Genomic DNA, 15,091 nt, shown 5'->3' on the forward strand with positions numbered 1-15,091 from the left:
TTTAAAAAGTATGAAACTATTTGTTAAAGATGTTTCCATAATACCTTACATTTATAGAGCACGTTACAATTTCAAAGTGCTTTCACATGCCATCTCATTTAATCCTCACAACACCCCTGCGAGGTAGGTACAGCAGGTATTACTACTCTCATTTCGAGATGAGAACATTGAGGCAAAGAGGTTAAGCGACTCACCCAAGATCACACAGCTGAAAAGTGGCAGAGCCAGGACCAGGAATCAAGTTTTCTGACTCCTTGTCTAGGACTCTTTCCACTTATAACTTACTGCCTCCAATTCTGAACAGTGTACTGTGTATCAAAATCGAAAGGTTATTAGGGTTAATTTCAGTGATATCTTAAAGGTAAGTGAGAAATACAAGAACAGTAGGTCTGATGGTTTTACTTGACATAATAAAATTGGTGCAAAACCACTTTTGTCTAATTACTTTTAACCTTTTGGTCCAAATACATAAAATATGCAATATTTACAGCATTTTCCTTTTTTTTTTTCCTTTTTTTGTAAATGCAATGCTTTAAAACACATTATAAAGCACCGTAGTAAAAATAGTTTACAAGTAAAAGTACAGAAGTAGGAAAACCCTACCCATACCACAGCTCACTAAATGGAGTTATAATATGGAGTCACCAGTACCTGTTGACAGCTTTACAGATAACCCAGAGAAACAAACACTAAACTTACTTTTTATATATATATATTAATGTGTGGAAGCCTTAACTAAAATTTCAACGTTCTCTGTAGTGTCTCCCCAATCTTAGATGCTGGAGAGACAGGAATGAGAAACAAGGTTTTGACTCTTTTTACAGTATTAGTCATAGTTTGAATTGGTTCTTAACACTAATGACAGTTATTTTTTTAAAGGAAATAAACATGACCTACATGAATATGGGCAATTCCATCTACAGCAGAGACACTCCCTAGCAAACATGACCATGCATCCCAACACGTTTTGTGAGACGTGACTCACAGGAACAAAGCGCACCCTGCCCACCGGTAGCAACGCTACTCAGTGCAGCTGCATAACCAACCCTCTGGGTGAAGGCAGAGGAGGAAATGGATTGGTCTTCATTCATGGTTAGTTGAAACAAAACAAAACAAAACAAAACAAAACAAAGCTTTATCAAAAAACAGAGTATCAGAATTTTTTCTAAAATTGTATTTAGCCTTTTGATTAGAACTGCTATGTGTTTATTTTAAGCAACATATAGGTTTTTCCCAGGCAGGAGGTTATAACTCCCACCAAAATTTAACTAGGGGGGAAAAAAAAAAGGCAGAAACTTAAACTTCTTCAACCACTGACAGAACCAGCTAGCATCTACTTTCCTTGATCTTTTTGTTTGTTTCCTAACTCGGCTCAATATGAACTGTGGACCTGAGAACTAAGGTGAAGACAGGGTCAGAGTTTTAGTTGAAAAATCAAATAGTCACACCTTGTACTCAGTTTGATTTAGGGTAAATCTTTTCATAGAAAAAGTTTTGTGCGAGGATGTAGAGGTCTCCATCTTTTTCTCGGACGGCGTGGGCTCTGATGAATTGGAACTGCTCTAGTGCAAATTCATAGAACTCATTCTCCATTTTCCAAATGTCAGACTGCTGTAGTTTTGCAATGGTTTGTTTAGTGGGGAGTTTCTTCTCTGTGGTTTTCCTAAGATGAGATTTCTTTCCTACTTATAAAGGAAAAAGAGAAAAGGTAAATAATTCTGAGAACACACAAAAGATCAATGCCTCTTCATTCGAAGAGGTGGTTTACGTTAACAGGGAAGGACAGGCAACAACTGTTTTGTATTATTATCACCGGGGCAAAAGCCAGTGCCCTACTCCTACTGAAACTGTGGTTTATTCCTTTCAATGTAAATCCTTAACCAGTGAAAGTCTAGGCTGTCAAAATAGTAAAAGCAAGGACTGTCCATCAGTGAAGGCTGTAACAATATATGCCGTACTCTCAAGTGCTCTGACTAGTTCAATTTTGAAAAGAGGGTAAAATATCTATTTCAACCTTAATACTAATTTCTCATTACCTTTACTCCATATAATTCTACGTTAGAAACAAGGACATATGAATATCTTAGAAAAAGACCTCCTCTGACTGTATCTTATCAGAGAATGGCAAAATAACCATGAACAAAGACACAGAACCACCTAAGGAAGACTGGACTGTCACTTTCAGACAGGAGCTACTGCCGAGGCGGTGAAGCCCCTCTCAGGAGGGTGTGACAGCCACAGCAGATGATGACCATCATGAAAGTGACTGCGCTCTACTGTCCTGCCTCTGCTCTAGATGGCGTTAGTAGGTCTGAGGGTGGAACACAGTCATAATGTTTGGTATCGGAATTATAAAATATTACACATTTCTGAGATTGGTTCTGTAGTTTGTATCTTTCCTACAATGCCTTCTAATTATCACCTAGTTAGATGTTCATTCATTCAAAAAATATTTACCGAACACCATCTGTGTGCCAGGAATTGTTTTGTATTGAAAATGTTGAGGAGAAACAGACAATTTACCTTGAGTAACAGACAAGTTCCTTAAGAAACTTCAAATCGCACAGATTACTCAATTTGCAAATGAAGAGAGTTGAGGACAGCTTTTGAAAGAAACCCATCGTTTATATACCTGTACGATAGAGGTCTGCAGCACCCCTGAAGAACCTGGGCAAAGCTGCTTCCAGTAACATGATAAAATCTTCGAGCTCTTCAGTAACTCCCACCAGAAAGTATTCATTAACTAGGTTATACTTGGCTTGATCCATAGCCCACCTGCTTCCCACATTCCTAAAACCAATAAAAGAAATTAAGAACCTGGTTGTTCAATCTGCTAAGTATATTTGATGCCTTTGCCACTGTATATTATAGGAAAAATCGATAAACACATGTCCCTCCAAAGCCTTACCACTTTTATCAATGTCCTTTAAGAGGCACACGTTTTTAATTTTCTTTACCCCTACCCCCAGTTTCTGCTCAACTATGCAGTGCAAACTCAGACTTTACAGTTAGTTTAATATTATATAACAAAATTTAGTTTGAGGACAGTTAAAAATGTATACACAACACATATATTTCTCTTATCTGATTTAGTGTGCACTTAATTGTTCATTTTAAAAGCTAACTAATAAGGTCTAAGCACTTTGTGTTTAGTGTTTATCTTAATTTAATTTGTGAGCTAGGTTTTTCCATCATTTCTGAGGAGCAGAAGTAAGATAAGAAATGGTCCAGCCAGGAACCTTTTATTTTTTACATCGTCCGCTAATGGCTCTTAATAGGTTGGCTCTAAGTAAACTATGCACCTCAGCTGGTGACTTTACCTCTCTAACTTTGTCTTTTCAGTCATTAAAAAGTAGTGGTGAGGTGTAGGGAAGAATAAATGAGTTAATTGAGCTTACTAAGTATGTTTTACAGAATCATAGAACTGAGAGGTCCTATGAATCTGTAAAACATACTTAAGAAGCTTAATTAAAATCTCCTCAATAACCCCCAACAGAGCAATACTTTTCATTGTCTGAAGATGGAGGTTGACACAGTTTCTATAAAAGGCCAGAGAAGAAATACCTTGGGTTTTGCAGGTCATATGGTCTTGGTTCAGAGTTACTTAATTCTGCTCTTGCAGCACGAAAACAGTCATAGAGATTAAGTAAACAAATGAATGTGGCTTGTTCCAATAAAACTTTATAAAAAACAGGTGATGAGTCAAATTTGGTCTTCAAATTGCAATTTGCCAATCCTCTGTTCTACAAAAATGATTAAAAACTAACACATTCTTCCTATGCCTTCAATTCTTCTTAAGCTATTATTATACTTTGATATAATCCATTGTGTAGGACTTTTAATTTCACAGTTACCAAATAATATATTTCAAACAATGAAGAAAAGAACAGAAGGCGTTCCTTGAACCTCATTGTGGTTTTAAGAAAGTTACTTTCAATGTGTTCCTGTTTTTTCAACTTTTTCTATTAAAATGATTGATTAGGTCAAGTGAAGAAAGACATACTATTATTTTCAAAAACTGAAAACTCAGCACATCCAAGGAAATAAACTCTTTATAAAAGATAAAATATTTTTATTTTCCACCTCATGTTTATTAGCAGACTAAACCACAACCATAACAGTCTCTCCAAGTCAAAACCAGTTTAACAGTGAGGCCTGGTGAATAATTTACCCACTGGGACAAAAGTTCTACTTAATCTAACATGAATGGCCAAAAGAGTAAGCTTGGGGGGAAATGAGGTTTATGAAATGATCTCTGACCTCCAATTAAGAGTTCTGCTGGAATACAGCAAAACATGTAACACTAAAAACTAACAAAACATTTAAAAAAAGAAAATAGCATCTGAGGAAACAGTTCAAGGATATTTATGCATGAAGAATCTTTCTAATGCACTTAAAGATAATCACAAGATGAAGTATTACTTAATCGAGTGTTATTTTTAGTCTGGACTTTCATTAATTCCTTATATCTTACCCTTGACTAACACATTCACTTTTGTGAAATACCGATTATAGAGAAATGAGGAAGTTTAAAATGTAAGCCAACTTGATCTCCCTACCAGCATTCCGAGCTGTGGCCGCAGAAGAATGGGATTTGAAGCCAGAGCTTCTCAGGAGCACAGTCTGAGCCGCCCTCCGCTACACATTCATCGAACGTCTGGAACGAAGACACAGCAGCACATATGAGCCATAAACTCAAGTCACTGTGGGATCTCATTCACTGAGATACTGAATTAAAAGGACAGGCAGATTATAGACACATACTTGAGATTGTTTCCACATAACTGAGGAAAGTTAAACATGGATTTTCCTCATGCCTTTGTCTCTGCCAGTGTTTGTATGAGTTATTTTACTATATGAATGGAAAACCCCTAGATAAAAACTCTCCATAAAAATAAGAAATGGTTTATTAAATTGTTATCTGTGTACATATTTTAACATTGCCCCCCCTCCCATACATATTTATATATTTATACTTTCTAACCTCTTAACTAAGTGAAAACAAGGCTAACAATATTATCACTTCTTTATAATCATTTGATTATACTCATCTATGAAATAATCATTTGAAAAGAACATAAAGTAGGGCTACACTTAAGTCTCTTCATTGTACAAAGCAGAAGTGACTTCAGATACTTACAACCTGCAAGTGCACCTGACTGAAGTAATTAGAAGGAAAAGAGATTCACAGCTACGTTTCTAAAATTACTTAATTCCAACTTTGTGAGTATTCACTGTCTGTCACAGGCATTTTAACAGTAGTCATTATAATACTGAGATCCCAGGGAATAAACTCGGGAGCTGTGGATGCTGCAATGAGACATCTACAAAGACCACCTATTATTTCTGAGAGGAAGCAGATGGAGTGGAATGAGTCCTAGTCAGAATCCAGGCTCCTAATTTCTAGATCCATGTTTCTTTGTTTTAGAAGCTTGGCATCTACTCTAACTCATTCACCTACCAAATGTCTTATTATCCAATATAATACAAGGGTAATATACAAATTGACAGAACGGCAGAATGACTTGTTGCTATGATGTGCACTGACCACCAGGGTGCAGATGCTCAATGTAGGAGCTGCCCCTCCACCTCACCCCCCACAGTCAGTGCGCTCCCACAGGGGAGCACTGCTCAGCCAGAAGCCAGGCTCATGCCTGGCGAAGGCAGCGGTGGTGGACAGGAGCCTCTCAGTAGCACTAAGGATGTCTGACTGCCACAGGAGCAGGCCTAAGTCATCAGTTGGCTATACCCTGAGGGCTTCTGGACTGTGAGAGGGCACAGGCCAGAGTGAGGGAACCCCCGAGTGCACAATTTCATGCACTGGGCCTCTAGTACAATATAAAACCAGAAAAATATGCCTTGAGAATTTGGCTCAGCGGATAGAGGGTCAGCCTGTGGACTGAAGGTACCAGGTTCGATTCTGGTCAGGGGCACATGCCTGGGGTCAGGGGCTCCTGGTATCTCCATTTTCATCACTGATGTTTCTATCACTCTCTCCCTCTCCCTTCCTCTCTGAAATTAATAAAAATATATTCAGAAAATAAGAAACAAAAAAACTAGAAAAAATATTCTTGAGGCCATTTAGATTATTAGTTTAGATATTTAACTCCTATAATTGAAAGTTAAAATAAAAATTTGATGCTTGATGGTAATGGCAATTATATGGTACACTGCACCCTCTTCTGCAAATGCTTTTGCTTCTTACTTTATATAGAAAACTGAAACTAAGCATGAGCTCCTTCAATTTCCTGCTTAGATAAAAGTTTACCTGCATCTATAGCTTCCTACTGCCCTCAGCATGAAAGAGACATTTGCTTCTCCTATCTTTGAACACCATTCTCACCTCCTTCTGAGACCCTTGCTTCATTCAATTTCGCTCCAGTTCTTTGTATGATCACCCCTTGCTGACTTCCGATATGTTAATATGCCAAGTGTCTGTTATCTTAAAGAAACATTTACTGATTTTTTTGTTTCTTTCAAAGCCAAACTTCTATTTCAAGAGAAGTCCTTCCTCAAGGTCAGTCTCAGTGGCTTCCCAACATTTTAGATTCCACCTGAACTCCTTTCTCTGACATCCCGAATAGACTTGCATTGACAAATCAAAGGGACAGATTTGAATCCCCATTCCACTAACCTCTTTGTAATTGAAATTATTTTCCTCGCCATTTCAAGGGCTTGCCAGGTTTGTCTTCTGATTCTCTGACATTAGTCTCCTGGGTATGCTGCTCTTTACCTGCCTGCTCTTTAAATGTTGGCATATCTGCATCCTCTCTTTTTCTCCTTCCTGTTTCACCTGGTCCTCTTTTCAAACTTGATATGTCTCCACGTGCAATTTCATTCAATCTCTTTGTTTCAACTCCCACCTAATGTTGGTGTCTCTCAAATCTATGATTTAGTTCAGGCTTATATTTTGAGGTTCAAATACAATTTCTAGTGGATACCTCCATTTACTCATACATGACTAAAAATAACGTCCAATTTTATCTCTTTCTTCAACTCCATTACAACAGAATCTTCCCTCTGTTTTCTCTTTCTAAAGGAAGAAACCACGTAAGGTACAACCAGAAACCTGGGAAAAAGACCAGCCAAGGCTAACTCTGGATTACACACCTTTTACTGAGATAGAGAAAACTCATCTACAATGAAAAGCTACTGAACCTGTAAGTATGTCAACTGCAAAGGTAATATATTGCTTTCTTGTGGTGCCTTTTACATATAAAATACTTTTTAAGCAAACAGTAAGTTCTTAAATGCCTTTGTGAGACAGCAAAGTAAAATGAATGTTCGATAAGCAAACCATTGCCAGGGAGTGGTGAACTGCTGAGGACTATGGAGGCAGTATTCTGTAGGCAATGGTAAGATCAGGTAGTGCTAAGTATGGCCTCCTTTCAACCTTATTTACTATATATTTATTATGTAAATTAGCATATATGAATTATTATATATTTTAGGTAGTAACTTTAAATTCATTATAATACCTATAGCTGTTGACAAGCTTAGTTAACTTAAAGAAATACAAAAAGCAAACTGGGGCAGGAACTGGGATCTCTGGGACCAATGAGTACTTCTTCACATAACCTGATTCTTCTTTAAATTGTTACTTAGACCACATAACTACTTACTCTTTCCATAAGTATAACACCCCCTTACTATTCTGTTAACAAAATAATTAATAAAAAGTGTTTAATAACTGATAGGGTAGTACAGTTAAAATCATAAAAATAATTACACACTTTGAGTATGAGATTTATTAGTGCAGTTAATATTATTTGGAAGTCATTAGGAAGGGCATGGAGACAAACTATGTTATTCAAACTTAGGTAATTGGAGGACATTTTCTCAAAATGAACAAAGTGTGCCTGTCTGCCACTTGAAATCGAACACCTGACAGTGTAAGTAGCCCAGTGGTTCTCAGCTGGAGCTGTTTTGGCTGTCAGGCAACACTGGCAATGCTGGAAGACAGTTTTAGTTCTCACAACTGGGGTGTATGTAGAAAGGGTGTTACTGGGTGGAGGTCAGAGATGCTGGAAAATATCCTACAATTATAGGCAGATCCCCACACAAGAATTATCACCCAAAACAACAACAGTGTTGAGGTTGAGAAATTCTGTGATATAAGTTAAGCTGTCAAGCAAAGAAATAAAATTTTGGAATACTTGATGAACTATTACTTGAGCTTAATGTTTGCAATACTTAAAGACTTTGATGAGATCAGTGGTGATACTATAAATTTTTGATATTGTAAATTAAATGTGTCAGCATTTGAAAAATCCACATAACATCCACATGATGTTACAAAATTATGCTCAATTAAAAATCTATTCAAAGTGTAATTATATCAATGGATGCTAATGTAGCAGAGCATGATGGTTCACTGCTGGAGCTTCAGAATCTACACTTCAGCAATGTCAAGAAGCTACTACTTGTCAAGTTTCAGTGTAGTATTAAAGAGGGATATCTGTGATTTTCTGAAAAGGTTATTGAAATCCTTCCCTTTCCAATTACTTTATATGTGTAAAGCTTGATCTTTTTCCTTTTTTAAATGTTTTGATTGATTTTAGAGAGAGAGAAAGTGAGGAGAGAGAAAGAGAGGGAGGGAATGAGGGAGATCGGGTTGCCTCCCACATGTACCCTGACATGGGATGAAACCCATAACCTGGGCATGTGCCCTAACCGGGAATCAAACTGGTGACCTTTCAGTGCATTGGGACAACACTCAACCAACAAAGCAACACTGGCTAGGACAAGCTGGATTTTCTTTATACACTTCAGCCAAAAGAATTAGTTAAATTAAACTGACTGTTTTAGCAGTGATATAAAAGTCTAGCTCTTTATATTAAGCTAGATATTTTTTTAATTTGCAAAAATGTAAGATGCCACACTTTTGACACTTTTTGAAAATGGTTATTTGCATGAAAAAATTTGGTTATCATATTATGAGTTCCCTACTGTTATTTTTTAACTACTTAATATTTTTAAAGTCCTCATTTGTTGATGAATTTACTGATATTGGTAAATATCAGTAGATATAATCCTACATAAACAAAAGTTCTTTGCTGGTCCTAAATAACTTTTTTTGAGTAAAAAAAGTTCTGAGTTTTAGGAACGCTGATTTACTTATATAGTTCTTCAATACTTGAGTGCTGGACTACTACTTCAAATTGTTACTTGAGGTACAAATAATATACATTTTCATGGAAATGAAACCACTGCAAGTTATTTCCTATACTATATAATAAAAGCCTAATATGCTAAGTGTAAGGTCGTCCTGTCAGACGTTCAACCAAATAAGCCTAATATGGTAATTAGATTCTAAAGCTGCTCAACCTCTGCTACGATGTGCAATGACCACCAGGGGGCAGACAGTCAACCAGTTGCTATGACGTGCACTGACAACCAGGGGACAGACGCTTCAACTGGTAGGCTAGCTTGCTGCTGGGGTCCAGTAGATCGGGAATGAGTGAGATGGGCTGGTCAGGCTCTGGGACCCTCTCACAGTCCCTCCCCAGTTGGCAAACTTCCTGCGTCTCTCTCTGGCATCAATCGTGCACCAGTGGGTCACTCGGCTTGGTCTGTGCCCTCTCGCAATCTGGGACCCCTTGGGGGATGTCAGAGAGCCAGTTTCGGCCCAATGGTAAAACGAATGAGTGCTATGTCACGCACTGACCACCAGGTGACAGACGCTCACAAGAGCTGCCCCTGGTGGTCAGTGTGCTCCCACAGGGGGAGCGCCACTCAGCCAGAAGCCTTGCTCACAGCTGGCAAGTGAAGCAGTGGTGATCAGAGCATCTCCCGCCTCGGTGGCAGCGCTAAAGATGTCTGACTACAGGCCTAAGCTGGCAATCGGACATCCCCTGAGGGCTCCCAGACTATGAGAGGGTGCAGGCTGGGCTGAGGGGACCCCCCCTACCCCCGTGTACATGAATTTCATGAACTGGCCCTCTAGTATCTTTATAAGCACCTGTTAATCCCCATTGATCTTCTATTTTCAAAACGTTAACCCCGCCTTTTCAAAAATGTTATGGTGGAATCTCAGTTCTCTGACTTAATTAATTCTGGAAGGCCATCCAAGAAATAATTTGAAAATGGAATCGTTTCTTTCTCATTAGAAATAATGTAAATTTAATTAATTTGTTCTATCCCTACAAATGATTCCATTTTATTTAACAAATTTTTATTGACTTCAGAGAGGAATGGACAGGGAGAGAGAGATAGAAACATCAATGATGAGAAAGAATCATTGACTGGCTGCCTCCTGCCCACCCCCTATTGAGGATCAAGTGCACAACCCGGGCACCTGCCCTTAACTGGAATCGAACCAAGGACCTTTCAGTCCGAAGGCTAATGCTCTATCCACTGAGCAAAATCGGCTAGGGCCAAATGATTCCATTTTAATCTTTCTTATATATAATACATGTCTAATGGACTGTCTAATCTATAAATAAGCACTTTTTCCCCTTTAAATTTACCAACCATTCCCTACTATCCTTAAATGAATCACTTTCAGTAGTAGGTTCAGGGATGTCTTTCAGGGTAGCATGTAGCATCTTTGTTTATTCACATATCACTGCCTCCAAAATGCTGTCACCCAGCTAACTGCTTTTTGTTTATCCTAATCAACAACAGTTTTTCTACCTCTTCAATTGCCCGTGATCATTCTTTCTTTCACACCCTTAGCAACATTAGCACTTTTTTTTTTAATCCTCACCCAAGGATACTTTTCCATTGATTTTTAGAGAAAGTGGATGAGAGGGGAGATACAGAAAGCGATACATTGATTGGTTGCCTCCCGCATGCACTCCCACCGGGACTGCGGATTGGGGCCACAACCCAGGCATATACCCTTGGCCAGAATAGAACTAGGCGCCAACACTCTATCCACTGAGCGAAACCAGTAAGGGCAACATTAGCCTTTCTGATGGCCTCTCTATGTTTTACAATTGTGTTAATCCTTTATTTCATCAGCAACAAGAGCATTCTCTTCTTTATATGTGGTCTGAGACAGAAGTTTTCTGTCATGCTGAGGTACCAGTATGAAAAGAATTGTCAGGTCAGAAAACTGATGTTTTGTTCTACAACCCGGACATATTTTTTCTGTTAACAACTTGGTTGAGAACCGAATTGTTCCAGATAGGAGACATTTGAGAAGAGAACCAAGGTTTGACTGTATATGCCACGCAGTCTCATTAACATCACAGATGTGACTTAATATTAAGGAATTATTTGCAATAAAACATCATTGGGTCCCAGAATGTTACCAACATTTGTGTCATGAGGAATAAGCCAAATTAATAAAAATGTGTATGTCTCAATATGTTATAAGACTAAAAAGGCCCATCTGTCAATCACAAAACAAAGGAATTTTCGACTTTCAGAAAGCATTTGTCAATGATCCTGTCTTCATGAGAATTAAGGTAATGCAATAGTATGGAGGACAGTGATATTTCATGTGGCTGAAGAGCTGGATGCCTGAAAGAAAATGAGGCAGGTCTGGGGTTATGTCAGACTGTGTCTCCTATGCCTTGGCCAATCCGAGCAATGAGGTTCCAGTAAAGGTGATCCACCAGAAAAGTTGACAAATCAACCTGGTTTTTGTTTTTGTTTTTTTAGAAAAACAAGCCTGGTTTTCCCCTGGAGGATGCACATAAATAGTACATAACCCAATACCGAACCTGCTAAGTAAGAACACTAAGCCATAATTCTGTCCTTGTTTTAAACAAAACAAAACAGCTGGGACCAGTTTGGCTCAGTGGATAGAGTGTCGGCCTGCGGACTGAAGGGTCCCAGGTTCGATTCCGGTCAAGGGCATGTACCTTGGTTGTGGGCACATCCCCAGTGTGGTGTGTGCAAGAGGCAGCTGGTCGATGTTTCTTTCTCATCGACATTTCTAACTCTCTGTCCCTCTCAATTCCTCTCTGTGTAAAATCAATAAAATATACTTTAAAAAAACTAAAACAAAACAAAACAAAACAAAAAACTGCTTTAGCAAAATAGTGTCCCTAAACTGATGATCATAAAGACTAAGACTAAGAGAACCAAAGTATATACACAAATACATCATATTAATGAATAACTATTAATGGTCTCATAAAATATTATTAATACAATAACTATAATAAAACAAATATTCAGCCTTGGAACGTCAGTAAACTATTTCTGTAATGACAAAAGCATTATGTGTACTCCAAAGTACCAATTATAAAGTAGTTTTACTTTAGCTTCTTTATACTTTTGGGCTCTTTTCAAATGTTCTACGATAAGCAAATAGAAAAATTGTCAGATGTTAACTGTTTTATTATGTCAAATATCTAGCATCAATAAACTTTAAAAGCACACTGTTCATTGCATTTTATAAACAATTACCTTTACAGAAGTCGTAAGACTAAAATATTACCTTTTTGTCTCCTTGTTTTCGTCTTCTTAATCCTGGTCTATAATCATCTCCAAATCTCAGAAAGTAATAGTAAGAAACTAGCCTCTCAATAGGATCCCTTATGACATTAATGTAAATTGGCTTCTTTTTCACACCAAATCTGAAATAGAACAAAATTTAAAAGGTGAAATCAACATTATTATTATATTTAGGAATGTGCTGAAATTAAACATTTAAAGTATTGATTTCATATGAAAAAAAGAACATGAATATAAATATGTGGAGATTAAAAATATTTTAAAGATTTATTACAATAAAGTAAATAAGAATTTAAAAATCATAGCTGAAAATAAAGGAAAGGAAAAATTAAATAAAAAATAATTTAAAAGTTTACAAAGTTACATAAAACATTTTAATTTCATTGCAGCAATGATTCCTCATTTCTGGCCCACCATACTAGATAAATTATATGAATGGATTCAGCATAAGTCCACACAAGTACGACCATTAGAGTTTGCTTTCTAGTGCTGCTGATTTTAAAGATAAAATAGAAGTGAAAGATATTATGTTTTTAGCATTGTTTCCTCATGGAATAAGTTGAAGGAACACAAGGCTTTTATGTTAGCAACCTTTGCAGAACCTAGAATTGTCCAGCTGGCTCCCTATTATAATATCATCATCGACAGTCTTGATAACTTAGTGTTATCTTGACTCTTCATTTTCCTTATTCTTCATTTAGTGCAGTTACCAAGCCCTTCTAATCTTCTCTTTTGTAGGCTTTATCACAGATTTTAACTTTTCTTCCTTGATGACTCCCTTTCTCTTCACCGCTGCCCTCTCCCTAGGTCTCTTGCTTAGATTACTACATTAACCTAGTTGGTTTTCTTACATCCAGTCTCTCTCTCTTTCAATCTACCTACCATACCAATTCTCAGCCAATATTCCTAAAACACCATTTGTTAGATCACTCTTCTTAGAAATCTGAAACAACTCTATGGTTTATATTGACATCATTCCCAAACTCCTTTGCTTAGCTGTTAATAATATCTGTTTGACTTTTGACTTAAGTAGCACCTTACTGATCTAACTTTATTTTCAAACTAGAGGCCCGATGCATGAATTCATGCACCAGTGGGGTCCCTTGGCCTGGCTTACCTGAGCAGGCCAAAACCGGCTCTCCAACATCCTCCAAGGTGTCCTGGATTGTGAGAGAGAACAGGCCAGGCACAGAGACCCCCCTGGTGCACGATTGGGGCTGGGGAGGGACACAGGAGGTAGGCAGCCAGGGAGGGATTGCAGGAGGGCTCTAGGGCACGTCTAGCCTGAATTATTCCCGATCAGCCAGACCTGTCAGAGTGTCTGACCCTTGGTGGTCAGTGCACATCACAGCAACTGGTAGACCAGTCAACTGTCTGTCCCCTGGTGGTCAGAGCACGTCATAGTGAGTGGTTGAGCAGCCTTAGCATCTCATTAGTGTATTACACTTTGATTGGTTGAACGGACAACAGGACAAACAAACACTTAGCATATTATGCTTTTATTATATAGGATAAGAGACCATCTATCTGTTAAAATTTAGGCCTGCCTCTTCTTACCCCTCCATTACTATTTCTTATTATACTGATTCCTATTTCTTCTTACATGTCTCTGCTCATTGTCTTTCTTAACTAGAATGCCTTCCTTATTTTCCTATTACATTAATTCACTCAAAAATGCTTTCTTAATGCACCACAGGTTTGCCATGCACTATTCTAATACTAGGGATATAGCAGTAAAAAAAAAAAAAAAAAAATCCTTGTCCTCTGATGCTAACATTCTACCTGGAAGAGACAGAATATAAACAAATAAGCAAATATGTCAAATGGCAAAAAGTACAAGAGAAAAATAATGAAGTGAAAGGGAATAAGGGCTGCCAGGAGAGGTGAGGAGAGGACAATTTAAAATTGTTTTTTTCAGGAAGGCATCACTGAGAAGGAGCTATGTAGATATCTGGAGGAAAGTGTTCCAGGAACATGAGACTTCCAAGTATGAAAGTCCTGAAGCAGCTAAGTGCCAGGCATTTTTGAGGATTAGAAAGATCAATCTGGATGCAGCAGAATGGGAAGGGGATATTAACAAAGCATGAGTTAGAGAGGTGAGGGTGGGGCAGGGAAGAGCAGATCATGTTGGTCTTGTAGGCCATTATAAGAATTAGGATGCAGTCCTGACTGAGTTAGCAGAGAAGTGTTACAATATGGGACCTAAAGCACAGCATAACACCTACAGTTAACTAGAGGCCTGGTGCACGAATTCGTCCTTCAGGGTAGCCCGTGGGCCCTGCGTCTGGTGCCCATCCTAATGCAAGGGGGAGGGGGGAGTTCGGGATACAACTGGCCCTCTGGGCAGGCAGTGGGATGCCCTTGCCAGCCAGGGATCTGGATCCATCCTGCTGACATTCGCATTGGTTGGTGGGAACCATCTAGCAGCTGCTTTTATAACATTTCTTCCTTGCAAAGCATCTAGGGAGGAGAAGCGGCCATGGTGCCCGAGGCTGAATTCCAAGAGGCTGGAAGTGCTATGGGGATCGTGCCAGTGGTGCCAATCCATCAGTGACTGGCCCATTCTCTAGAGCACATGTGTCAAACACAAGGCCCGCGGGCCAAATCCGTCCCGCCAGGCCTTGCAATGTGGCCCGCACCGCGCTGTCATCACTGCACTCCGCTGCGTTTCCATCACAAT

The 15,091-nt window shown here is 38.5% G+C and overlaps 1 protein-coding gene across 3 annotated transcripts in view; it reads right to left on the bottom strand.

The window, feature by feature from the left end:
• Positions 1-383: 383 nt before the first annotated feature.
• HS2ST1 (heparan sulfate 2-O-sulfotransferase 1) overlaps positions 384-15,091 on the bottom strand; it is a 148,991-nt gene continuing 134,283 nt past the window's right edge. For 2 of the 3 annotated variants that reach the window (XM_036447951.2, XM_036447953.2), the window contains exons 4-7: positions 12,395-12,533; positions 4,560-4,657; positions 2,633-2,790; positions 384-1,685 (exon numbers count right to left, since the gene is read on the bottom strand). In XM_036447951.2, coding sequence (XP_036303844.1) covers positions 1,456-1,685; positions 2,633-2,790; positions 4,560-4,657; positions 12,395-12,533 — 625 coding nt within the window. In that variant the 3' untranslated portion in view covers positions 384-1,455. The remainder of the gene's footprint in view (positions 1,686-2,632; positions 2,791-4,559; positions 4,658-12,394; positions 12,534-15,091) is intronic. The other variant, XM_036447952.2, reaches the window with a different exon arrangement.

Source organism: Pipistrellus kuhlii, unplaced genomic scaffold, assembly GCF_014108245.1.
Source record: "Pipistrellus kuhlii isolate mPipKuh1 unplaced genomic scaffold, mPipKuh1.p scaffold_m20_p_2, whole genome shotgun sequence".
Classification (NCBI taxonomy): Eukaryota; Metazoa; Chordata; class Mammalia; order Chiroptera; family Vespertilionidae; genus Pipistrellus; species Pipistrellus kuhlii.